Below are 27,422 nucleotides of genomic sequence, written 5' to 3'. Positions count from 1 at the left end.
TATCGCTGGAGCATATCAAAGGCGTGCTCACTTGGGTTCAGATCGGGTGATTGACTTGACCACTCAAGAATTGACCATTTTTTAGCTGAAAATCTCCTTTGTTGCTTTAGCAGTATGTTTGGGATCATTGTCTTGCTGTAGAATGAACCACCAGCTAATGTTTTGAGGCATTTGTTTGAACTTGAGCAGATAGCATGTGTCTATACACGTCTGAATTCATTATGCTACTACCATCAGCTACTACACCTGCATTAAGGAGCAATTATTATGCACCTGAGCAATTTCAAACCCCTGTGAAGCCACGTGTCCCAAACATTATGGTGCCCTGAAATGGGGGGACTATGTATAAACACTGCTGTAATTTCTACATGGTGAAACCAAAATGTGTATAAAAATCTTAATAATGTGCACTTTAACCACATGTGATGTTTTCCATTACAAATCAAAAATTGTGGAGTACAGAGATAAATAAATAAATGATGGGTCATTGTCTTAAACATTATTGAGGGCACTGTAGTATCTTAAATAGTATCAGAGGTAGGAGAGGTCAAAATGCCTTATTTCTGTGCTAGACTACTGTGTCATCTACAATCTAACCTCAATCATTTTCTTTATAAAGGCACAAAATGCTGGAGTAATGATAAGGCCTGTCTGCATTGCAAAATGCTGCTGACAATGACAACTTGCCATTTATTCGGAGAGGGCAACAATACAAAAACAGTGATGTAATGCTGAGGCTTTATGTGGCTTTGGTCAGACCGCATTTTACATATTATGAATAGTTGTGGGCCCCATATCAGAGGAAGGATGTGCTGGAGTGGGTCCAGAGGAAGTTGAAGACAATGATCAATCAAATCCAGTCAAAGGGTAGCAAATGGATTAAATATCTACCCTATCAACGCCTCTAACAGTTGTGTATACTTCTATCATGTCTCCCTTTCCTCTGATACTCCAGAGAAAACAATCCTAGTTTGATTCCAAGCACAGCCAATCAGGGAGTGGATTGACAGCTGGTTATTTGTTCCAGTGGCATTGCTATTTACTCCTCGACTTTCTGTGCATCAAATTAGTGTATGTTATAATGGCCAGTGTAGCTGTCACCCACAGATATAATCTCTGGAAGGGTGAGTTCCCAATCGATTCCTTGCCTCCCTTGCAGAAGATGTGAGATGAATATCTCCAACAAAGGTTGTGGGTGAGTCCCATTTCAAGGACTGGGTACATAATTCAGGCTGGCATCTGTTGCAATATAGAGGGAGTGTGGCATTGTTGGTCATGCTGTTTTTGAGGTGAAACAATAAATTGAGGCTTTAATTGTACTCTCAGCTAGGCAGACAATTCCACGTCACTAGTGCGTAGTGGAGGATTGGTATTTGGCTTCAATTATTAAAAGCAGATATCTGATGATCAAATTGCTGATCATTGCCTTAGTGCGTGCAAATATTGGTTAGTGCACTTCCTACATTACAAACCATGTGACTGACTGACAATTCAGAGCAGTGGCAGGCACCTCAGCTTTTGCTTTCAATTCAACTGCATGTTCCAAAACCTAATGAAAATGGTGACCCTTGTTCTGTCAAGTTTAAGCCTCTTTAAACGTACTCGTGTGTGTGCAGGGAAAATCCCAAATGGCAATGAAAATGTGTAAAATAAACCAAATGACCATATTTTTTTTGCAAGCTTGTAGAGAAGATTGTGCTTCATGAGATCACATACCAGTGTATTAAAAACAGCAAAGGCAAGGATAAATAAGCTATGGATTAGAAGGGAGAAATATTGAAAAGCCGCTGGAGGGATTATTTTTTTTAGAAAGTAGGTAGCATTAAAGATCGACTTTTAGAGATAAACTGACCACAAATATTGGAGTAAATTGAGATTTTAGGAAATGACTTATGTCAGATGCCATTTTTGCAGCTGCCACGAGTGACTACTGCAGATATTGCGAATTATAGTTGGAAACTCACATCACATGAAGAAAATCAGTTACACATATTCAAGGTATTATTTTTTCAAAGTACAGGTACCATAATAACTACTGTCTGGTCGCTCTGATATCCACCATCGTGAAAGTGCTTTGAGAGGCTGGTTATGGTGTACATCAACTCTAGCAACCCAGGCAGCCCTGATTAATTGTGGGACACTGGTGCCCAGCAAGCCTAACCCATTATAATCTGCCTGCTAATACAACAGGTATGCAGAAGATGCCACCTTCCCACCATTCATCCTGGGAATATCTAGATAACAAGGACACATATTAGAGACTCCTATTTATGAACTACAGCACTGTCTTCAGCCCAAGAATTCTAACCAAACTGATGTCCAAACTCCTGGAGCTAGGAAATAGCATTGTGAGTGTGGTCTATGGTTCTGGATCCAGTTGCAGAGGTGGGATAGCAGTGTCCCATTAGGTGCAGCGATGGATGATTTCCAACAGTAACCTTCACCTTAGAGAGTGTACCTTTTGATTTTTAATGTCAAATCGGAAACCAATGAACAGTGAAGGAAGCTATGACTAAATACTAACAATTTGGGGATATTCCAGAGTACTACACTCCAGATTCACTGCTGCTTTTTATAACATTGTGTGGGTGAGAGCATGTCCACAAATATAAAGTTTGGTTTTCATGTCAGCCTGATAATCTTGTAAAAACGATGGGATTGTGGCAAAGGAGACTAAAATGTGAAAAACAAATTATATGCAATTTAAAGATGTAGCTGGGGAATAAATGAAAACTTTATTTGATTGCCTTTTTTGAAAGTCCAATAATAGCTTTTTGTGAATGGAAATCTGCTATTAAAACTTTTAATCTGGAATATTTGACTAGTGATTGATGCTTTTGGGATTTATAAATCACAGCTACCTTTACTCAGCCTTTAGTCCGCTGAGACTCCAACCTGTAGCAGTAATAGTTTTTATATTGGACAATTATTTTCTGCTGTATCTCATCCATCTTACATTCCTCTAACTGCTCTGCATGTTCCTTGATCACTCCCTCTGATATCAACAACACCACATATTTTTTTAATTCTCATCTTTCTGTGCCTTGTCAATTTAAGCAACACTGCTTCCTCCTTCCACCAACTAATTTGATCTCCATGAGTTGTACCGTGTTTTGATGTTGAAATCCTAAGTTTGCTGCCAATTGCTATAATTTCAACTGTGATCAACTCCATTCATTGCATCTAAGTCAAAGCAAACTAATTATTCTCAATCATTTTCCGTACCACACAGAATTAACATGGATTGACTCTGAGCAATGGAGCACCCTGGTCAGGAAACCTTGAGCCCAGTTACTTGGAATAAGTAACAGAAGGGAATTATATCTGACCTGATACACACTTTGCCATTTTGTATAACTTCAAACACCACACTCTTTGCTACAGTTTTGATCTCCTTCCCGAAAGAATGATATAGTAATATCAGAGTCAGTACAAAGGAGATTCGCCAGGTTAGTTCTTGGGATGAGTGGGTTGTTCAACCAAAGGGAAAATATAGATTGGTCCTATATGCCTGGGAATGTACAAGTATGATGGGTGATCTTTTTCAAACAAAGACGACCCTAAGCAGGTTGACAAGGTAGAGTTTGGGATGTTTCAATTAGTGAGAGAGTCTTGAACAAAGGAAAATAATTACAAGTTGTGGGGCCAGTAATTTATAATTTCTTCTTGCAGAGGTGGTGAATATCTGGAATTCTCTGCCGCGGGGTGGGAGATTGCAACCTTCACGTGGTCCACTCTGTTTCGACTAATGCAATCAACCTGATGTGCACAAACAAGATCAAATAGGACAAGTTGACCCACAACTTTAGGCTGTGCACGCCATACGCAAGAAGAAGGTTCTCTGCCCCAGTGTGCGGTGGAAGCTTGATCATCTTGAAGTGGCGATGGATAAATATTTAACCATATAACCATATAACTATATAACAATTACAGCACGGAAACAGGCCATCTCGGCCCTACAAGTCCGTGCCGAACAACTTTTTTTCCCTTAGTCCCACCTGCCTGCACTCATACCATAACCCTCCATTCCCTTCTCATCCATATGCTTATCCAATTTATTTTTAAATGATACCAACGAACCTGCCGACACCACTTCCACTGGAAGCTCATTCCACACCGCTACCACTCTCTGAGTAAAGAAGTTCCCCCTCATATTACCCCTAAACTTCTGTCCCTTAATTCTGAAGTCATGTCCTCTTGTTTGAATCTTCCCTATTCTCAAAGGGAAAAGCTTGTCCACATCAACTCTGTCTATCCCTCTCATCATTTTAAAGACCTCTATCAAGTCCCCCCCTTAACCTTCTGCGCTCCAGAGAATAAAGACCTAACTTATTCAACCTTTCTCTGTAACTTAGTTGTTTGAACCCAGGCAACATTCTAGGAAATATTTGATTGATCGAGGAATAGAGGGTGATGAAGAAATGGCGTAGAAGTGGATTTGACGCCAGCATAGATCAGCCATCAGCTTATTAAATGGTGGGGAAGACTTGAAGGGGCTAGTGGTGTATTCCGCCTCCAGCAGTTTTGTTTTAATTTAGTTTAAAGATACAGTGTGGAAACAGGCGCTTCGGCCCACTGAGTCCGCACCGACCAGCAAATGCCGAACATTAACACTATCCTACACACTAGGGACAATTTACACTTATACCAAGCCAATTAACCGACAAACCTGTACATCTTTGTAGTGTGGGAGAAAACCGAAAATCACAGAGAAAATTAGAGGGGAGAATGTACAAACACCGTGCAGACAGCATCTGTAGTCAGGATTGAATCTGGGTCTCCGGTGCTGCAAGTGCTGTGAGGCAGCAACTCTACCGCGGTGCCACTGTGCTGCCCAAACGGATATCAGCCAAACATTACATCAATATTTTCTTGTGGAAATTTTTTTCAGTGTGGAAGAAGGCCCTTCGGCCCACCGAGTCTGCGCTAACCAACAATCACTGCGTACACCACTTCTATCCTACACGCTTAAAAACAATTTACAGAAGCCAATTAACCTGCAAAACTGCATGTCTTTGGAATGTTGGATGAAACCAGAGCACCCAGAGAAAATCTACGTGGTCAAAGAGCGAATGTGCAAACTCAGTACAGACAGCACCTGTAGTGCGGATTGAACCTTGGCACTGCAAGGCAGCAACTCTACCACTGAGCCGCTCTTGTCAATAATTGACTCTTGTTTCCACCTCAGATCCCTGTACATGGCTCACTGGGGGAAGGCAAAGGGGAGGGCATCATAACACAAAACATATGCAGCATATGCCCACAATCTGGCAGAATCCATTTGGATATTTGTCTTTTTTCTAGTAGATTGTAGGGTCACATAGAAACATAGAAAGTAGGTGCAGGAGGAGGCCATTCGGCCCTTCGAGCCAGCACCGCCATTCATTGTGATCATGGCTGATCGTCCCCAATCAATAACCCGTGCCTGCCTTTTCCCCATATCCCTTGACCCCACTAGCCCCTAGAGCTCTATCTAACTCTCTCTTAAATCCATCCAGAAATTTGGCCTCCATTGCCCTCTGTGGCAGGGAATTCCATAAATTCATAACTCTCTGGGTGAAAAAGTTTTTTCTCACCTCAGTCTCAAATGACCTCCCCTTTATTCTAAGACTGTGGTCCCTGGTTCTGGACTCGCCCAACATTGGGAACATTTTTCCTGCATCTAGCTTGTACAGTCCTTTTATAATTTTATATGTTTCCATAAGATTCCCCCTCATCCTTCTAAACTCCAGTGAATACAAGCCTAGTCTTTTCAATCTATCCTCATATGACAGTCCCGCCATCCCAGGGATCAGTCTCGTGAACCTACGCTGCGCTGCCTCACGTCCTTCCTCAAATTAGGAGACCAAAACTGTACACAATACTCCATACATAGCTGGGAATGAATGGAAATCAGTTGGCTGGGGAGCATCCCTATTCCTGCTACAGAGAACATACATGATGCTATTGACTGCCTCAGATTAGAGAGGAAAATGTGACAGCTATACAGTAACCTTTCCATACACTTGGCAGCGAGCACAGGGAATGGAGGAGTTTACTCCAAATTTCTGTTGAGTCCTTGTCAGGAGCATCACCATAGTGCAGTCATTCCTGGGAATAGCATTAGTATTACAAATAGTATTCTGGCTTTGGCAGCCCCGACAACCTTGCAGGGATTTTATAATCCTTCCGCAGTTGTACAGGGCCCTAGTAAGACCTGGAGTATTGTGTGAAGTTTTGGTATCCAAATTTGAGGAAGGACATTCTTGCTATTGAGAGAGTGCAGCATAGGTTCACAAGATTAATTCCTGGGATGGCGGGATGTCATATGCTAAGAGAATTTAGAAGGATGAGAGGGGATCTTATTGAGACATATAGGATTATTAAGAGTTTGGATATGCTAGAGGCAGGAAACATGTTCCTGATGTTGGGGGAGTCCAGAACCAGGGGGCACAGTTTAGAATAAGGGGTAAGCCATTTAGGATAGAGATGAGGAAACACTTTTTCACACAGAGTTGTGAGTCTGTGGAATTCTCTCCCTCAGAGGGCGGTGGAGGCCAGTTCTCTGGATACTTTCAAGAGAGAGTTAGATAGGGCTCTTAAAGATAGTGGAGTCAGTGGATATGGGGAGAAGGCAGGAACAGGGTACTGATTGTGGATGATCAGCCATGATCACATTGAATGGCGGTGCTGGCTAGAAGGGTCGAATGGCCTCCTCCTGCACCTATTGTCTATTGTCTATTGACGTTTTTCTCCAGCTTTCAAGCAATGAAGCAAGAATTGGTTCTTCATGCTCCACACTTATGCAGAATGGGAATGCCAGGTCTAATCACCACAAGAGAACAAGGCGTCTGTGAGAGAGATGGAAGTTCTCCCTCAAGGTGCTTGCTACCTTGCCTATCCAGACAGGAGAAGGTGCTGCACATTAAATTGAAAATTAAGTGAAATTGCACTCGTATCCGCAAATGCTCCCTGTAATGTAGTTTGGCATTAAGCTCCATGCCTGCAAGAATTTCCCTTAATTAAACATTCTTTGAATTATTTTGTTCTTCTCCCCACAGTCGAGGCTGGGGTTTCTGTCTCAATGATCCGCCGTCTGAGCAGGAGTTAACGATTCCCACCATAGCTCCAGGAGTGCTGTATGATGTCCATCATCAATGTCAACTCCAGTATGGACCCAACTCTACCTTCTGTGAGGAAATGGATGTAAGTATCTCCTCAGTTTATTTATCATTGGGAATGTGGCCAGCAGATGTAAGAGGACAAATTACTCCATTATATTCAAATATTCGGACACAGAAAATAAAAATCTTGAAAACTGCTTGTTATGTTGCTCCTTCTTGTCTGTGTTTGTTAGCAAAACTGATGTATTTCTGAGAGAAAAGAGTGATGGAGCCTGGGGCAAATAAGCAGATTGGAGGATAATGAGGATGAAGTGTACTTAAAATAATTTAAATTATATGGTCATCAAAATATTGGAAGAGGCGCCCTAAAGGTTCGAATGTCCTTGACAAGAATAATTTTATTCTCAGAAAATAATTTTTAAACTCCCACATTGTTGATTAAATAAATGTAAAGCTGTTTATACCATGGACTAAGTTGAAAATTGGTTAAATTGAAATGAATGAAATTCTATTTTCAAAGTAACCTCTATTATTAAGTGGTTACTCAGAACTCAGAAAATATTGAGTTTCTTCATGCAGTCAGAGTACTTTATAGGGAGATTGTGCAAAGCAATAGAGGTATTGCAGCAGCTGATTTTCATAGGCTTGTCAGAGTGCTGCATTGAGAAAAAGGTACAGTAAAGGCGAGGTCGATACCACAGGACAGTGGTTTGCAGTCAAACAGAACAACATTTTCTAATTTAGTTTGGTTTAGTTTAGTTTAGAGATACAGTGCGGAAACAGGCCCTTCGGCCCACTGAGACCACGCCGACCAGGGATCCACGCACATTAACACTATCCTACACAAACTAGGTACAATTTACATTTACACCAAGCCAATTAACCTACAAACCTGTATGTCTTTGGAGTGTGGGAGGAAACCGAAGATCTCGGAAAAAACCCACGCAGGTCACGGGGAGAACGTACAAACTCCGTACAGACAACAAGCACTGTAATGGGCCTGTCCCACTTAGGCGATTATTTAGGCGACTGCCAGGGACTAGTTTTAATGGAATTCACCTACGACACCTGGCGACAACCTACGACAACCTAGGACAGCAAAAATTGCCGTCACTATCGCCGAATAATTTTCAACATGTTGAAAATTTTGCGGCAGTCGCCCAAAAAATCACCTAAGTGGGACAGGCCATAAGGCAGTAACTCTACCGCTGTGCCATCGTGCCGCCCTAAGTCAGTATCTACAAACAGAGAACATAAATCATTCAGTCAGCATCTACAAACACGTGAATGTAATAGGATTATATTCAATGTAACACTATTTGGCAGTCATAGCTCTGTTTTGCACTTTTGCTCGTCCAATGGCATCCCTTTAATTCTTTATTTGAAAGCTAATAGTGGACATGATGTTCAATCATTTTCAAGATGAATAGTGGGCATTTGTTAAGTGTACATGTCCCAATATTATATCATAACTGTACAGACAGAACTTCGTCCGTTAGCTTTTTTAATCTCTTTGTTAATTAAAATAGCTGAAATTTGCAGTGTATGGATGAAACGATTTAGTTCAGTCACAGCATCTGAACCAAACTCAGACCCTCACTGGAGAAATGTACAGTTCCCTCAGTAAATCAAATATTATAGTACAGGTTTATACTATGGTTTACGATGTGGGAATTACAGAGAAATGACTGCAAGGGGATCATAGCTGGGATATTCAGGGGTTTTCATCCTATCGAAAAGATAGACAGGTTGGCAGAGCGGGTGGGGTGGCTCTGTTGGTAAGGAATGAAATTCAGTCACTTGTGAGGGGTGACATAGAATCAGAAGATGTAGTGTCATTGTGGATAGAACTGAGAAATTATCGAGGTAAAAAAAACCCTAATGGGAATTATCTGCAGGCCCCCAATAGTAGCCTGGATTCAGGGTGCAAGTTACATCAGAAGTTAAAATTGGCATGCAACAAAGGTAATGCTACAGTGGTTATTGGAGGTTTCAACATGTAGGTAGCCTGGGAAAATCAGGTTGGTACGGGACCCCAAGAAAGGGAGTTTGTAGAGTGCCTCCGAGATGGATTATTTTTTATTTTATTTTTTTTTTATTTTATTTTTATTAGAAGTACAGTAAATTACAATAATACACATCAGATATATCTTATTACATTTGTTGTGCCACTTCGTTTTTCGAGCTTTAAAAAAGATAGAAATAAAAGAAGTAAGGAAAGTGAGCAAGAATCGTGAAGGTGCAGGAAAGTGTTGGGAAAAGAAAGCCCCTTAGGGAAGAAGTTAGAGAAGGACCTCCCTGATGGATTCTGAGAGCAGCTTGTACTGGAGCCTACCAGGGAGAAGGCAATTCTGGATTTAGTCTTGTATAATGAACCGGATTTGATAAGGGAACTCAAGGTAAAGGAACCAATAGGAGGTAGTGACCATAATATGATGTTTTAATCTGCAATTTGAGAGGGAGATGGTAACACCGGAAGTGTCAGTATTGCAGTTGAACAAAGGGGACTATGGAGGCATGAGGGAGGAGCTGGCCAAAGTTGACTGAAAAGGGACCCTAGCAGGGATGACGGTGGAACAGCAATGGCAGGTATTTCTGAGAATAATCCAGAAGATGCAGGATCATCTCATTGCAAAGAGGAAGAAAGATTCCAGAGGAGTAAGAGGCGACTTTGGCTGACAAGGGAAGTCAAGGACAGTATAAAAATAAAAGAGAAGTCTAGAACCGTGGGCCACAGTTTAAGAATAAAGGGCAAGCCATTTAGTCCCGTTTATATCAACGAGTCAATGGTTGCAAGGGTCAAGAGCTTCAAATTCCTGGGCGTGCACATCTCTGAAGATCTTTCCTGGTCCGAGTACACTGATGCAATTATTAAGAATCAGCGCCTCTACTTCCTGAGAAGATTACGGAGAGTCGGTTTGTCAAGGAAGACTCTCTCTAAATTCTACAGGTGCACAGTAGAGAGCATGCTGACCGGTTGCATCGTGGCTTGGTTCGGCAACTTGACCATCCTGGAGAGGAAAAGACTACAAAAAGTAGTAAACACTGCCCAGTCCATCATCGGCTCTGACCTCCCTTCCATCGAGGGGATTTATCGCAGTCACATCGAAGGCTGGCAGTATCATCAAGGACCCACACCATCCTGGCCACACACTCATCTCCCTGCTACCTTCAGGTAGAAGGTACAGGAGCCTGAAGACTGCAACGACCAGGTTCAGGAATAGCTACTTCCCCACAGCCATCAGGCTATTAGACTTGGCTCGGACAAAACTCTGAACATTAATAGCCCATTATCTGTTATTTGCACTTTATCTATTTATTTATTCATGTGTTTATTAATGGTATATGGACACACTGATCTGTTTTGTAGTCAATGCCTACTATGTTCTGTTGTGCTGAAGCAACGCAAGAGTTTCATTGGGACACATGACAATAAACTCACTTGAACGAACTTGAAATGAGGAAACACTTTTTCACACATAGAGTTGTGAATCTGGGGAATTCTCTACCTCAGAAGGCAATGGAGACTGGTTCTCTGGATACATTCAAAGATAGTTAGATCAAGCTCCTAGGGCTAGCGGAATCAAGGGATATGGGGATATGGCAGGAACAGGGTACTGATTGTGGATGATCAGTCATGATCACATTGATTGGCGGTGCTGACTCGAAGGGCCAAATGGCCTACTCCTGCACCTATTGTCTATGTATCTATATATGTACTAGGGGACAGAGGAACTGAAGGAAATTCACATGTCAGGAAATAGTGTTGAGTAGACTGATAGGACTGAATGCTGATAAATCACCAGGTCCTGACGGTCTGCATCCAGTGTACTTAAGGAGGTGGCTCGATAAATCATGGATGCATTGGTGGTCATTTCCCAATGTTCTATAGATTCTGGATCTGTCCCTGTGGATTGGTGGGTAGCTAATGTTATCCCATTTTTTAAGAAAGGAGGGAGAGAGAAAGCAGGGAATTATAGACCAATTAGCCTGACATTGGTGGTGGGGAAGATGCTGGAGTCAATTATTAAAGATGCAATAGCAGCGCATTAGGATAGCAGTAACAGGATTGGTCCGAGTCAGCATGGATTTACGAAGAGGAAATTAGGCTTGGCTAATCTGGAATTTTTTGAGTATGTAACAAGTAAAATGAACAAGGGAGAGCCAGTGCATGTAGTGTACCTGAACTTTCAGAAAGCATTTGATAAGGTCCCACGCAGGAGATTAGTGGGCAAAATTAGAGCACATGGTATTGGGGGTAGGGTTTTGACATGGATAGAAACTTGGTTGGCAGATAGGAAACAAAGAGTAGGGATTAACGGGTCCCTTTCAGAATGGCAGCCAGTGACTAGTGGGGTGCTGCAAGGCTCGGTGCTGGGATTGCAGCTATTAACGATATACATTAATGATTTAGATGAAGGAATTAAAAGTGACATTAGAAAATGTGCAGATGACACAAAGCTGGGTGGCAGTGTGAACTGTGAAGAGTATGCTAGGAGGCTACAGGGTGACTTGGATAGGTTGGACGAGTGGGCAGAAGCATGGCAGATGCAGTATAATGTGGATAAATGTGAGGTTATCCACTTTGGTGGGAAGAACAGGAAGGCAGATTATTATCTGAATGGTGTCAGATTAGGAGAAGGGGAGGTGCATGGAGACCTGGGTGTGCTTGTACATCAGTCACTAAAAGTAAGCATGCAGGTACAACAGGCAGTGAAGAAAGCCAATGGCATGTTGGCCTTCATTGCGAGAGGATTTGAGCTTAGGAGCAAGGAGGTCCTACTCTCTCCTGGTGAGACCGCACCTGATAGATTGATACAAATATATCGATAGATGCTCCTGAACACATCATCAGTGATGTAACCAGGGGTCATTTGGTGTTTCGGGTCTTTCAACATCAGACACCCTCACCCAGGCGACCCAGCCGTGGTTGATCAGACCACGACTTGTGTTCAGGTGGCACGACTTGTGTGCAATTTTGGTCTCCTAATTTGAGGAAGGACATTATTGTTATTGAGGCAGTTCAGCATAGGTTCACCAGGTTAATTCCCAGGATGGCAGGACTGACATATGATGAAAAAATGGGTTGACTGGGCTTGTATTCGCTCGAACTTAGAAGGATGAGATCTTATAGAAACATATAAAAGTCTTGGAGGTGTTGACAGGGTAGATGGTAACATGAGGGGGAACTTCTTTACTCAGAGAATGGTGGCTGTGTGGAATGAGCTTCCAGTGAAGGTGGTGGAGGCAGGTTCGTTTTTATCATTTAAAAATAAATTGGATAGTTATATGGACGAGAAAGGAATGGAGGGTTATGGTCTGAGCGCAGGTATATGGGACTAGGGGAGAATACGTGTTCGACACGGACTAGAAGGGTCGAGAGGGCCTGTTTCCGTGCTGTAATTGTTATATGGTTATATGCAGGAAAAATGTTTCCGATGTTGGGGGAGTCCAGAACCAGGGGTGACAGTTTAAGAATACGGGGTAGGCCATTTAGGACTAAGATGAGGAATAGCTTTTTCACCCAGAGAGTTGTGAATCTGTGGAATTCTCTGCCACAGAAGGCAGTGTATGTGTTCAAGAGAGATTTAGCTCTTAGGGCTAAGGGAATCAAGGGATAAGGGAATCTAGGGATATTGGTTTTGGATGATCGGCCATGATCATATTGAATGGCGGTGCTGGCTTAAAAGGGCCGAATGGCCTACTCCTGCACCTATTTTCTATGTTTTTATGTTTCCATGTCGCCACAAGAAATAGCAAATTCTGGAATCTTGAGCAAAGCACAAAGTGCTGGAGTAACTCAGCCGGTCAGGCAGATCTGCAGAGAAAATGGATAGACCACATTTTGGCTCGGACCCTTCTTCAGTTTTTGTGTGTTGTCTGAGTCCACGTGCCTGTACGTCACTGTACTTGTGCAATACAACAAGATTTATGTTTATTATTGTCATGTACAGCGAGGTACAGTGAAAAGTGTTTTGCACGCTATTCAAACATGTACTATACATGAATACAGTTATGTCAGACTCAAGTAAAATAGGTAGAGCGAATGGGAAGGTACAGAGTGCAGAATATAGTTCTTACACAGAATACAGTTCTCAGTGCAGAATAAACTCGACTTGACTTACTCTCTCAAATCAGGATCTAATACGGCAGCACACGTTTTTTTCTTTTATTTATGCATTCATTTTAGATGTTGGAAATGCTTATTAAAGCAGCAAATATAAATTTTAGGGCAGGGATTTTAGGAATTTTAGGGATTGTAGGGTGGGCATCAGCAACAACGATGAGTCGGCCTACAGGGAGGAGGTCCAGCACTTAGCAGCATGGTGCGCTGACAACAACCTGGCCCTTAACCCCTAGAAGACCAAGGAACTCATTGTAGACTTCAGGAAGTCCAGCGGCAGCACGCACACCCCCATCCACATTAACGGGACGGAGGTGGAACGTGTTTCTAGCTTCAGGTTCCTGGGTGTTAACATCTCCGATGACCTCTCTTGGACCCACAATACCTCAACTCTGATCAAGAAGGCTCACCAGCATCTCTTCTTCCTGAGGAGACTGAAGAAGGTCCATCTGTCTCCTCAGATCCTGGTGAACTTCTACCGCTGCACCATCGAGAGCATCCTTACCAACTGTATCACAGTATGGTATGGCAACTGCTCTGTCTCCGACCGGAAGGCATTGCAGAGGGTGGTGAAAATTGCCCAACGCATCACCGGTTCCTCGCTCCCCTCCATTGAGTCTGTCCAAAGCAAGCGATGTCTGTGTAGGGCGCTCAGCATCGTCTGATTGAGAATCACACATCCTGGTGTTGAGACAACAACCTTTTTATCAATGTCAGCAAGACAAAGGAGATAGTGATCAATTTCAGGCATGAATTGGTACACATACCCCAGATGCATTGACAGAGCCGAAGTAGACATGGTGGAAAACTTCAAATTCCCTGGAGTAAATATCAACAACCACCCATATTGAAGCAATGGCCAAGAAAGCACACCAAGAAGGCTTAGGAAGCTTGGCATGTTTCCAACAACTATCACGAACGTCTACAAATGGGCTGTAGATTTTTTTTTTATTGAGGTGCATGACAGCATGGTTTGGAAATAGCTCCATCCAGGACCGAAAAAAATTGTGGAGAATTGTGGACGCAGCCCAGGCAATCATACAAACCAACCTCCCTTACAATTACTCCTTTTCAAGGGCATAATCAAGGCCACTCTCTCTTTGCCCCACTCTCTTTAATCAAAAGGTTTAGAAGTGTGAAAACGCACACCCCCAGATTCAGGGACTGTTTCTTGCCAACTGTTATCAGGCAAGTGAACCATCCCACCACAACCAGAGGACAGTCCTGAGTTTCTAACTACCTCATAGAAACATAGAAACATAGAAATTAGGTGCAGGAGTAGGCCATTCGGCCCTTCGAGCCTGCACCGCCATTTAATATGATCATGGCTGATCATCCAACTCAGTATCCCGTACCTGCCTTTTCTCCATACCCTCTGATCCCCTTGGCCACAAGGGCCACATCTAACTCCCTCTTAAATATAGCCAATGAACTGGCCTCAACTACCCTCTGTGGCAGAGAGTTCCAGAGATTCACCACTCTCTGTGTGAAAAAAGTTCTCCTCATCTCGGTTTTAAAGGATTTCCCCCTTATCCTTAAGCTGTGACCCCTTGTCCTGGACTTCCCCAACATCGGAAACAATCTTCCTGCATCTAGCCTGTCCAACCCCTTAACCATTGGAGACCCTTGGACTATCTTTGATCAGACTTTACTGGAATTTATTTTGTACTAAACGTTATTCACATTATTTCCTTTATTATGTATCTGTACAATGTGGACGACTCGATTGTAACCATGTATTGCCTTTCCGCTGGCTAGTTAGCACGCAACAAAAGCTTTTCACTGCACCTCGGTACATGTGACAATAGACTAATCTCACTCAACTCAACTAAAAACCTCTTAAATCCCACTGTTGTATCTGCCTCCACCACCACCCCTGGCAATGTGCTCCACCACTGACCTGCAGATTTACTCCAGCATTTTGTGTCGATCTTCGGTGTAAGCCAGCATGTGCAGTTTCTTATTACACAAAAAGGCAGACATAACTGACCCCCATATGAGTGCCTACGACTACACCTTTAACTTGAAGAAAGTGAGAGGTGTCAAAATAGTAGATTTCTTGATAAGGACAAGTTCTACCAGGTGGAGGAGGGTGTTAGTAGAGGGGAACTGATTGGGTCTCCGTTCAAAGGACAACTTGACGGCCTTGAGAGCTTTCTGGTGGGGGGTGGAGGTGTAAAGGGACTGAACGTCCATGGAAAACTGAGGCATTGGAGGGGGGTGGAGGGGAGGGGACAGGAATGGAAAACTATAGATGAGTTGGGCATACAACTGAACCATTCTACCAACAATTAGAGAGCAGTCCTGAGCTACTATCTACCTCATCCTCTTCTTATTGAGTCCAAAATTAGAAGTTGTTCTGCATACAATGGTGTCTATCGCTTCTTGTGCTTCTTGTGCTGCTTGTGCGTGGTGGTGGAAAGATTGGTGGAAACAGGGCCTCGACGTGAACACTCTTTCCTTGACCCCCATCTACCTCATTAGAGACCTAGACAATCTATGATTGGACGTTACTTGACTTTACCTTGCATTAAATGTTATTCATATTATTCCCTTGATCATGTAGATGTGCACTGTGGATGGCTCGATTGTAATCATGTATTGCCTTTCCGCTGGCTGGTTAGCAACAAAAGCTTTTCACTGTACCTCGGTACATGTGACAGTAAACTAAACTCAACTCAACTCATATGAATTGTCTCGCATATAGGTTGGAAGGGATTGGTCGGGGTGGGGGGGGGAAGGTTAAGATGAAATCAACGTATTTTAAGATGATTTGGGCTCAATTTCTCCATCTCCACCTCATCTGTTCACAAGGATAGTTTGGTTGAAAGAGCAAAAGAGGTTGAGGAGAATGTTTCAGCAGGAGGATGCACAACTGCCACCTTTATGGATGTCACCTGATACAATAGCAGTTAAATCATGGACCCTGTTCTTCTAATTACTAACGTTCTGGGTTGGTATGTTGTGATTAACTGCTGTTTTTAAACAGCTCTCTGCTACACACCACAAATTATTTGACTCAGATCAACTTGAAAAGTGCCTACAGAGAAATAGATACTTTGAGTGTACTTTCTTAAATGGAAGTACATTTCAAATAATTAAAGTTGGTTATTTTAAATGGAAGTGTGTTTTATGGAAACTTTGTAAGAGTTTAATTTTACATCACCAGGGGGTGATAAATAAATAAGGACATGTGCTAACAGGAGATTGTGCTGTTCATAGCATAGCAATCAGTTAATTTCATCTTCACTATCAAATAATTGTTGCCTGAATCACTGGCTGAATACATTGTTCAAAGGTCTAGTTTTAAGTGCCACTTAAAATGTTGGTAACTTGTAGCTATTGCAAGTGAGGAGGGTATTTACACAATTGTATTTGTGTTGTGATACTTTGAACAGGTGAGTGCATGATGTAAACCTTGTTGGAAGAGCTGGCAAAGAGGGGAATACCCTCTTTGAGTTAACCCTCATTTCAACAGACCCCTTTATAACGGGTTTTAGATATAGCGGACGGACCTGCCGATGTCACCCCCGGCTCCCACAGTCTCCCCGGCTGTTTAGAGCCCCGGCTTCTGACCCCAACCTCGACTCGCAATGTAAACCAACAAGCCTTTCTTCACCCACCACACGGTCCGGTGACACGGCTGTTGTTGCGGCTCATGTTCTAGCCCCTAGGGACAGCGCTTTCTTCAGTCCCCTGCCACTGATAGGACACGCTCAGTCACCATGGGGCTCCTTCCCTTCTCACCCGCTGCTGCTACTTGCTGTTGGCGCTTGTTTTTTCCGCTTCCCGCACGACCGCCTCTGCCTCCTTCTCCCGTCGCTCTGTCCGCTTGGCCTCTAAACCCCACCGCCGCCACCTCCAACTTCTTCCCTGGGGTCGCTGACATACTCCACCTTGGCAGCAGCAGTAGGTGAAGAAAGTGCTGTCCCCAGAGGCTGCAATGTGAGCCGCAACATCAGCTACATGTACCGGTGAAGAAGTGCCCGCTAGTACAGTCCAGTGGCATCGACACATAATTTGAATGTGCAATGAGACATAGTGCTGAAGTAACTCAGTAGATTGAATCAGTCTGAAGAACAGTCTTGGCATCAGCTATCCACGCAGGCTCAGTGATCGTGTGGCTGAACACCTCGCCTCAGTTTGCCTAAATCTATCTGCTCACCTGGTTGCTCAACACTTTAACTCCCCCTCCCATTCCCACACTGACCTTTCTGTCCTGGGCCTTCTCCATTGTCAGAGCGAGGCCCAGCGCACATTGGAGGAACAGCACCTCACATTTTGCTTGGGTAGCTTACACCCCAGCAGTATGAACCTTGACTTTTCTAACTCCACATAGCCCTCTCTGTCCATACCCTCCCCCTTCCCAATTCTCCTACCAGTCTTACTGTTTCTGACTACATCTTATCTTTGTACCGCCCACTCTCCTGTCATCAGTTAGAAGAAAGGTTTTGACCCGAAATGTCACCCATTCCTTCTCTCCAAAGATGTTGCATGTCCCGCTAAGTTCCTCCAGCATTTTGTGTCTGTCACCTATCCATGTTCTCCAGTGATGCTGCCTGACCCATTGAGTTATTCCAGCACTTTGTGGCCTTTTGTGCATTAACCATCATCTCTAATTTTTCTGTTTCAGCTGCATACAATTATAAGACTTTACTCGGTTATAGTGAATAATTGGCAATAACGGACACCCGATAATAGACAATAGGTGCAGGAGTAGGCCATTCGGACCTTTGAGCCAGCATCGCCATTCAATGTGATCATGGCTGACCATCCCCAATCAGTACCCTGTTCCTGCCTTCTCCCCATATCCCCTGACTCCACTAATCCAGGCAGAATAATCACTCCCTGTGGACTGATCTATTGTACTTAGGGCAGCAAGACAGTATATCTGTTGCACATGTGTAGGGAACAAGCAGGAGTCATGAGTCATGGCATCCATGGAAAGCCAATACTACCCAGTTGCTACCTTTGGTTCTGATGTGATTGCTGGCAAACAGGACCCCCACAGAATAAATGCATCGTGACTCTGTGTCAAAATATTGGGCAATGATCTTCATGATACACTGGAGCAGAATCACTTTTGGATCAAGAACACAAAGCTACCAAGAAGTAAACGCAAAGTAAGGTGCATTCAGTCAGTGTCAATCTCAATCTTTGCAAATCCAGAGTATAGAGTATTCGGCAACAAACCTAATCTCCTCAATCTCCTAAGAAAGTATTGGCTTGGATGTGCTTTCTTTATGATTACATCAACATGCTTGGCCCAGGACAGATCTTCAGAGTTATGAATGCCCGGTAACTCTCTCCACTGCCATCCTGGCGATGACAACAGGCTTGGATACTTGGCTTTCTCTTCCTGATATTAACAATCAGATCCTTGTTTTTACTTAAGTTTAAAGCAAGATTGGTGTTCTGGTATCATTCAACCAGATTATCCCTCCTGCAATCTGACTCATCAAATACCCATTTTTCATCCAATAACAGTGTTGAATTTAAAGACACGGTGTCCAACAACACAATTATGGGGATGGAGGGAGTAGCGCAGTGGATTGAGCACACAGACTTATGAAGGATAAAGTTGACAAGCATCTTAAACATCCTCTCACAACCAAACAATATCCGCCTTGTCTTTGAGGTTTGTGCTTGTGGCTACAAAGAGCAAATTTTAGTGACATTCCAATGCACAGGATATCAAAGTTGGGCATTGACGAATTTCACGTTAGAGGCTTGCTCGCTGAATACTCTTAGTTGACACCACTCACTGCTGAGAGGTCTTCCTACCCCTTCTCGTCATTAGATCATGTTAAAAGGAGCAGAATTAGGCCATTCAGCCCATCATGTCTACTACACCATTTAATCATGGATGATCTATCTCTCCCTCCTAACCCCATTCTCCCCATAACCCCTGACACCCATACTAATCAAGAATCTATCTGAAGTCGACCCAAAATGCTGGAGTAACTCAGCGGGACAGGCAGCATCTCTGGAGAGAGGGAATGAGGATATGACATGGACATCACACGCTGCAGCACTCGTGAGTAAGGCAATACAGCGCCTTTCCCACCACAGGCAATTGAGGAAATTCAGAGTGTCTCTGAGGATCCTCCAGTGCTTCTACTCAGCGGCTGTGGAAAGCATCTTGTCCGGAAATATCACGATTTGTTTTGGGAAAGGACAAGAAGGCTCTGCAGAGAGTAGTGCGTTCAGTCGAACGCACTATGGGAACTTCACTCGCCCCCCTGCAGGATCTATACATCAGGAGGAGCAACTTCAGAGCCAATAAGATCATGGGAGACCCCTTCCACCCCTGCAACGGACTGTTCCAGCTGCTACGATCAGGCAAATGCCTCTATTGCCATGCTGTGAGAACGGAGAGGTTGAGAAGGAGTTTCTTCCCAAAGGCCATTAGGACTGTAAACTTCTATCTCACCAGGGACTAACTTTACTGTACCATTCTACTGTTTTTTTTAAATTGTTGTTTTTTTCCTTTTTCCTTCCTCCCGCAATATGTAATATGTAAAATAATATGTGATTCTGTTCCATTCTGATTGTAGTTTGTTTGTTTGTTTGTTTGTTTTTTGCACAAAGTCCGCGAGCATTGCCACTTTTCATTTCACTGCACATCTCGTATGTGTATGTGATGAATAAACTTGACTTGACTTGACTTGTGTCGAGACCCTTCTTCAGACTCCCAACTACTCCTCACCCATACAATAGTCCTCATGCTCCCCTCCTATCTGAACGCCCACCATCCCCCTGCCAGACATCGCCTCAGCCTCCATCTACTCTCCTGCCTTTCTCTGACCACAACCCCCCCTTGTGTGTTCACCATCCCCTCTGACTTCCCCCTTTCTGATACTGAAAGGTCTGGCCTCACCTTTATTCCACTCCACCCCCACCTCAAAGAGATCTTGGTCCACCATGACGTAGAGCTCTTATTCTGTCGCCTCCACCTCCGTGCCTTTTTCTATGGGAAGGAGTCCTCACCACCCAGTGAAGACCCCTTCTCCCTTCTCTACCAGATCCCCTCCTCTTGGACTCCTCCAGATGGCCCTCTACCTTCTTTAGACTTTTTATTTTCCAACTGCGGGTGGGACATCAACTGCCTCAACTTTTCCACTCCCCTTTCTTACTCTAACCTCTCATTCTGTCCTACACAATAATCTATCTATCTCTGCCTTAATAATATCCATTGACTTAGCCTTCTGTTGCAAATAATTCCACAGATTCACCACCCCCTGATTAAAGAAATTCCTCCTCATCTCCTTCCTAAAGGAACATCCTTTAATTCTGAGGCAATGTCCTCCAGTCCTAGACTCTCCCACTAGTGGAAACATCCTCTCCACATCCACTCTATCCAAGCCTTTCACTATTTGGTACATTTCAATGAAGTCGCCCCCTCATTTTTGTAAACTCCAGCGAGTACATGCCCAGTGCCGACAAATGCTTATCATAGGTTAACCTCCTCTGGACACAAATTATTGTTATAATTTAGTGTACAAAATCATTCTGTACATTTATCCTTGGTAGGTAAGCCACCAGTATGAAAACAACATTAATCCGAAGCAATTTTGTTCTGGAGAGGTGACGGAGCATATGAAACTCGGAAGTCTCATGAATATTATTTTGTGTGCTTAGAAGTTAAGAAGAAGGCTCAGGAAAGTTTGCCATGTTTGGTATGGAAAATAATAATCTGATTTGATCCTGGTTCCACATTTTTAAAGGATTTGCCAGACGATTAAATGTTTGTTTGTGTTGAACACGCAAATATCAAGGGATGCAAATGAAAAGTTTGCAAATTGGGTGATTGAAGACCAGTCAGGCAGATGGATAATATGGAGATTAAGTAACCAGGAATGCTGTGTGATACAGAGTGAACAAGATTTGAAAATGCAATTAGATTTGCTTCTGGTGAGCTAAAGGCTTTGAGTTTAAGATGTGTGAGAGAACTGTCAAAAAGCATCCCAGTGGTTTCTACTTCCTAAAACATCCGAGAAATATCAAAGCTGCCCAGGATCCGAAGCCGGAGATTTCTCTTTGCTGTTCTGAATGAGGAAGATAGAACACACACAGAGACTCACACAGACTTGCACACGGACACAGATACACACACAGTGGGGATGAGGTAGATATTTTATTAAATCCATCTGGTGTATGGATGACTTTGAATAATTGGATCATCATAATAGAAAGCATTTTTTTTCTAGATACATTGCTGGATACAGTTTTATAGATAAAAAGCAACAGGAGTAATGGTGATTTGTGAGATTAATTAAAGGCACCGAAATTAACTGAATTTCATTCCTGTGGTTTCCTGCCATATAAAATGGACCAAATGATTATTTTGTAGCCATTCAAGTTTTGATCTTTTGGTTTGAGTGGCAGCAGCACCAGAAACACCAGTCAGGGTGCCTCTGCATTTTGCTTGGAGACATCTGATAATGAGCTTGGTCTGTGGTATTGAGCATCAAGGAGCAGGACACGAAGAATAAGAAGGGAAGCGAGGAAAGATGGTGCCAATCTGCATGCCGGGCTTCTCTTTCTAGATGGCCTGGAACAATTTTAATGGTGAAGGAGAATTCCTGTTCTGCATTCGGAAACTATTGTTTGAGTAATACTGGGCAATAATCTCGATGAACATCTGCAATTGTAAAAACAATGCCATAAATTTTCGTTTGGACAGCAATCTCTTAATCCATACCTATATATATATATATATATATATTTTTTTTAAATATTTTATTTTATTAGAAGTAAGCACAGTCATATGGCACCAAAGTGCCTAATATATATTTTCATAATACATTTTATGTACAACTTCTTTTTTTTTTGTTACATTGAAAAAAGATGAGAATAAGAAAAAGAAGTTAGATAGTAAAGGATAGAAAAATGTGAAATATATAGTGTGTGAAGAAAGAAAACGAGCAAATGAAGAAAGTTGAGAGAGAAAATAGTGAAAAGAAAAGGAGATCATTATTTATAGTCTTGACCAAATATATATATATTTTTTTTTATTTTTTTTTTCAGGTTAAAAGTTTAAAATTAAAGCTGTACAATAATTGTATAATTGTAGATGCCGGAAGTTTTATCTTTGGACAATTGCTTCTAATAAAAGTTGTATTTATTAAAAAAAAAATATATATATATATAAAAATATATATATTTTTTTAAACTGTTTTTATTAGAAGCAATTGTACAAGAATAAAACATTCAGCATGTAAAATTTTACAATTATTGTACAGCTTTAATTTTAAACTTTTAACCTGAAAATGAGGGAAAAGAAGAGAGAAAGAACAAGAGAGGGAAAAAGTGAAAGTAAAACCCCTAGACTACCAAAGTAGTGTGGCCAAAAAGTGAATAAAGATATCATAGAGGAAAAAGAAAAAAAGTGGAGATGTACCTGACCCTTGTCTCCCGCCCCGCCCACCTCGCCCAACCCAGAATCGGATTTAAATCCAAAGTTGTGTTGCACCATACTATCCTTGTAAGAATTCGGTAAAGGGTGTCCATGCCTTGAAAAAATTATCTAGTTTTTCTGCCAAGACAAGCCTAATATTTTCCAAATGTAGTTTCTCGGACATGTTTTAAATCCACATCTTCACAGTAGGGACTGATGTGTGTTTCCAAAATTTAAGTATTTGTTTTTTTCGCCGTTATCAGGCCATAGTTAAGGAAACGTCTTTGAAATAATGTTAGCTCAGAACAGGCTTCTGACGTACCTAGAGTAATCAATTCTGTGTCGGGTCCAATGTTATTTTAAGTATTTTAGAAAAAAATTAAAAAATTCCCCTCCAGAAATTATGTAACTTTATACAGGAGGCAAAAGAGTGGGTTATGGTTGCTTCCTGAAGGAGACATTTATCACAAATAGGGGAAACATTTGGGAAGACCTTATTCAGTTTAGACTTTGAATAACGCAGTATTTTAAATCGTATTAACGAATTCATAACGTTAAGAGAACAGTTGTGTATATATATAGAAGGCTTTCCTCCCATCTATCTTTTGAAATTGTTGTATCTATATTTTTTAGTCATAAAATTTGCTGCTTGTGCCGCACAAACCCAGTGGATGCTGAGGTGTCCGTGACCTGCAGTCCGGGTCTTTTAAAACAAATCCCCTTTCTTGTTATTTTCTCCCCTCCCAAAAAAAAATTAAAAATTTGCTGCTCGTAGCTCTGACAATTCCCTTTTATTTTAAAAAGAATGGAAGGCGAGAATGTTTTCCAATGTATTAATGGCAGTGGATTAATTCATGTCTTCTCACACGTTTATTGCCAGCTTGTGAGTGTTGGGATAGATACAAAATGCTGGACTAATTCAGCGGGTCAGGCAGCATATCTGGAGAGAAGGAATGAGTGACGTTTTGGGCGGAGACCCTTCTGTTGCACGCGGGATTGCTGTGATTAATAATTCTGTATGCTTTGCAGAGTGTACAAATACCTGAACCGAATGGATGTTCTTAAAACTTTGGGTTCTGTTTATAGCATTTATACTTTTGGGTTCAAAATTTCCTCTCTAAACCTTAGTGTTTCTTTCCCTTTCTCTTTCCCTGAAAGTTACTTGTTAAAACCTCCCTTGTTGATCAGACTTAATGACTTCCACTGTGGTTAAGTGTCATTGTGTTTGTCAGATATTGTTTGTGCCTTGGAACGTTTTATGATACTAAATGTGCTTTGAAAAATAAAAGAATAAGCTGCAATTCTTAAGCCAAAGTAATCATAGGAGGATGTATTTATCTTCATAATAACACGAAATGGGCCACTGATCCGTGCTGATTCATTATGTAATATTCCCTTTTTATTATATTTTCAATGGAATAATCTATTGAGATTCCTTTGGCAACAGCCTTCAGGAACATAGAATTATTGAAGGTGCCACACAGAAGAATGCCATCCAGACCATTGGGCTTGCTTGGCTCTTAAAGAAACTGCTAAATTAGTCAGCATTCCCCATTTTCGCCGTAATACTGTGAATTTTTTAATTTTAACATTTATTTATGTATTCATCATGGCATTCAAAGTTACCATTAAACCTGTTTCCTCCACTTTTGTAGGCAGTGTATTTAGATGGTCAAAACCTGAATACTCTGCAGATCTTGTGACTTCCTTCAATTATGAACACTTCTGTCATTGTTTTTTTTTCTGTATTCCTCGATTAGAATCACAGAGCAAAGACACAAGCTCTTTAACCCACCATGCACATCTAATCAATCTTATTTAACAACACTTGAGCCATACCGTCCTATATTGAACATGACATTCCAGCCAACACCTAAAGAGTGTTTGGTATCATGCCCAGGCTTAAGAAGTACATTTGGTCAGCATAAAGCCTATCAGTTATTAGATAACTAATAAATTAATAACTAATAAAAGCTAATAAAATAAATTAATAAACGAATTAAAATAAACTAATAAAAGCAGATAAATCTTAGAAATCAACACCTAATAAATGAGATAGACACAAAATGCTGGAGTAAATCAGCAGGACAGGTAGAATCTCTAGAGATGTGGAATGGGTGACGTTTCGGGTCGAGACCCTTCTTCAGATCTCGACCTGAAAAGTCCCCCATTCCTTCTCTCCAGAGATGCTGCCTGTCCCGCTGGGTTACTCCAGCATTTTGTATCTATCTTCGATTTTAACCAGCATCGGCAGTTCTTTCCTATACCTAATAAATAAGTTTGTTTTCTTTATTGACAGAATATTTGTCAAACACTCTGGTGCTCATTGAATGGCTCTTGCAGATCTAAACTAGACGCTGCAGCAGACGGAACCAGCTGTGGAGAGAAGAAGGTATGGAAATTGCCTCAAGGCCAGTTTTGCCCTTTTTCGATCATAACTTAGAATTTAGAATCAAGGTATTTTTATCCCATTTCCTCCTTTCTCTCATTTAAAAGCGATGGGTTGGGACTTGAATTCCAAAAGTGTTTTGCAACTACACAGAAGGTAAGGCATTCACCGCTTGAGTTGGGAGGAAATGAGAAAATGGCATCTAATCTTGATGGTCACAAAAAACGTCCAAGGGATTCAGCTGAGAACTGTTGATGACTGGATTGGCTTGCCAAAGAGGCAAGAGCAGTCACAAACAGGGCCAATATGACTGTGACCAAAACTACAGCAGCAGCCCATTTTGGCTTTCTCCAGATTCATGTTTTCTCTGCATAAAGAAGCAAATCTTTGGCTCAAGATTCTTCGGCAAGGAGGCTGAGGCAAGGAGGCTACATTTATGTGTGTGTTTAATTTAATTTAAATATTTAAACTTTTGATGGCAGAGATGTTATTGCAGTGCGTTTGCTGCAGGATGTGGGAAGTCAGGGGGACTGCTGGTGTCACTGACCACTACACCTGTGGGAACTGCCTAGATGCAGCTCCTCAAGGAACCGAGTTTGGGAACTGGAGCAGCAGCTGGATGACCTGCGATCCATCCGGGAAGATGAAAGCTTCTAGGACAGGATCTATGGTCAGGTCGTCACTCCAAGAGCACAGGAGGTGCGATGGGTAGAGATGTTAATAAAGGGGATGAAGAGAGTGCAGAACACCTCGGTGGAAGTACCTCTTGTGAACAGGTACACCCTCTTGGGAGCTGTCGGGGCAGACGGCATTTCCAGTCTGAGCGGTGGACAGGTCTATGACTCGAATCCTGGCACTGAGGCTCGACCGGTGAGACCGACGTCAGGCAGAGCCATAGTGGTGGGTGACTCCATTGTCAGAGGTGCAGACAGGAGATTCTATGGTGACAGGCGAGGTTCGAGGATGATGTGTTGCCTCCCTGATGTCAGGGTTCATGACGTCTCAGACCGACTTCAGAACATCCTTGAGAGGGAACGTGAGCAGCCGGAAGTAGTTGTGCATGTAGGCACAAATGACATGGGTAAGGAGGAAGGAGGTTCTGCAATACGAGTATAGAGAACAAGGTAGGAGGCTGAAAGCAGGACTTCTAGGGTGGTTATCTCTGGGTTGCTACCAGTACCTCATGCTGGTGAGGGTAGGAACAGGGAGATAGGGGATCTGAATGTGTGGCTGAGGAGTATGTGCAGGTGGTAGGGATTTAGATTTATTGATCACTCGAATCTCTACTGGAGCAGGGCTGACCTGTACAAAAGGGGCGGGTTGCACCTTAATTGGAGGTGGACTGAGATTCTGGCAGGCAGGTTTGCTGGTGCTACACAGGTGGGTTTGAACTAAACAGCAGGAGAAACTGACACGTGGAAGCGTATGCGTGCAGCTAACAGAAAAAGAGAGTGGGAAAGGTCACGTTTAAACTAGCAGAGCAGGAGGATGGGAACGAATGCAAGGAGCCAGAGGGCCATAAAAGGAGGACAGAAGCAAAAGATTCAAGATTCAAGAGAGTTTATTGTCCCAGATAGGACAATGAAATTCTTGCTTTGCTTCAGCATAACAGAATATAGTAGGCATAAATAAATACAGAACAGATAAGTGTGACTGTATACCAATGTGTATATATATATATATATACACACATAAATAAACAGATAAAATGCAATGGGCTATTAATTATCAGAGTTTTGTTTGAGTTGAGTTTAATAGCCTGATGGCTGTGGGGAAGTAGCTATTCCTGAACCTGGATGTTGCAGCTTTCAGGCTCCTGTACTTTCTACCTGAAGGCAGCGGGGAAATAGTGAGTGGCCAGGATGGTGTGGGTCCTTGATGATGCTGGCAGCCTTTTTGAGGCAGCGACTGTGATAGATCCCCTCGATGGTAAGGAGATCAGAGCTAATGATGGACTGGGCAGTGCTTACAACTTTTTGCAGTCTTTTCCGCTCTTGGGTGCTCAAGTTGCCATGATGCAATCGGTCAGCATGCTCTCTACTGTGTACCTGTAGATGTTCGAGAGAGTCCTCCTTGACATATCGATTCTCTGTAATCTTCTCAGGAAGTAGAGGCATGATGTGCTTTCTTTATACTTGTATCTCAGTCCTACCCCTTATTCTTACTATGTGAGCCCTGGTTCTACACTCACCCAACATCGGGAAAATTTTCCTGCATCTAGCCTGTCCAATCCTTTTAAGAATTTTATATGTTTCTATAAGATCCCCTCATCCCTCTAAATTCTAATGAATACAAGCACAGTCGACCCATTCTTTCATCATACTGTATGTCAGTCCCGCCAGCCCGGGAATTAATCTGGTGAACCTACGCTGCACTCCCTCAATAGCAATAATGTCCTTCGTCAAA

The 27,422-nt window shown here is 42.4% G+C and overlaps 1 protein-coding gene across 1 annotated transcript in view; it reads left to right on the top strand.

Moving 5' to 3' along the window:
* Positions 1–27,422, top strand: part of LOC129693306 (A disintegrin and metalloproteinase with thrombospondin motifs 12-like) — a 548,000-nt gene that overhangs the window by 236,195 nt on the left and 284,383 nt on the right. The window contains exons 9-10 of the mRNA XM_055632162.1: positions 7,041–7,185; positions 24,927–25,019. Coding sequence (XP_055488137.1) covers positions 7,041–7,185; positions 24,927–25,019 — 238 coding nt within the window. The remainder of the gene's footprint in view (positions 1–7,040; positions 7,186–24,926; positions 25,020–27,422) is intronic.

Source organism: Leucoraja erinacea, chromosome 1, assembly GCF_028641065.1.
Source record: "Leucoraja erinacea ecotype New England chromosome 1, Leri_hhj_1, whole genome shotgun sequence".
NCBI classification, from domain to species: domain Eukaryota; kingdom Metazoa; phylum Chordata; class Chondrichthyes; order Rajiformes; family Rajidae; genus Leucoraja; species Leucoraja erinaceus.
The sequence above is the reverse complement of the archived record's forward strand: the minus strand, read 5'-3'. Positions and strand labels throughout refer to the sequence as shown.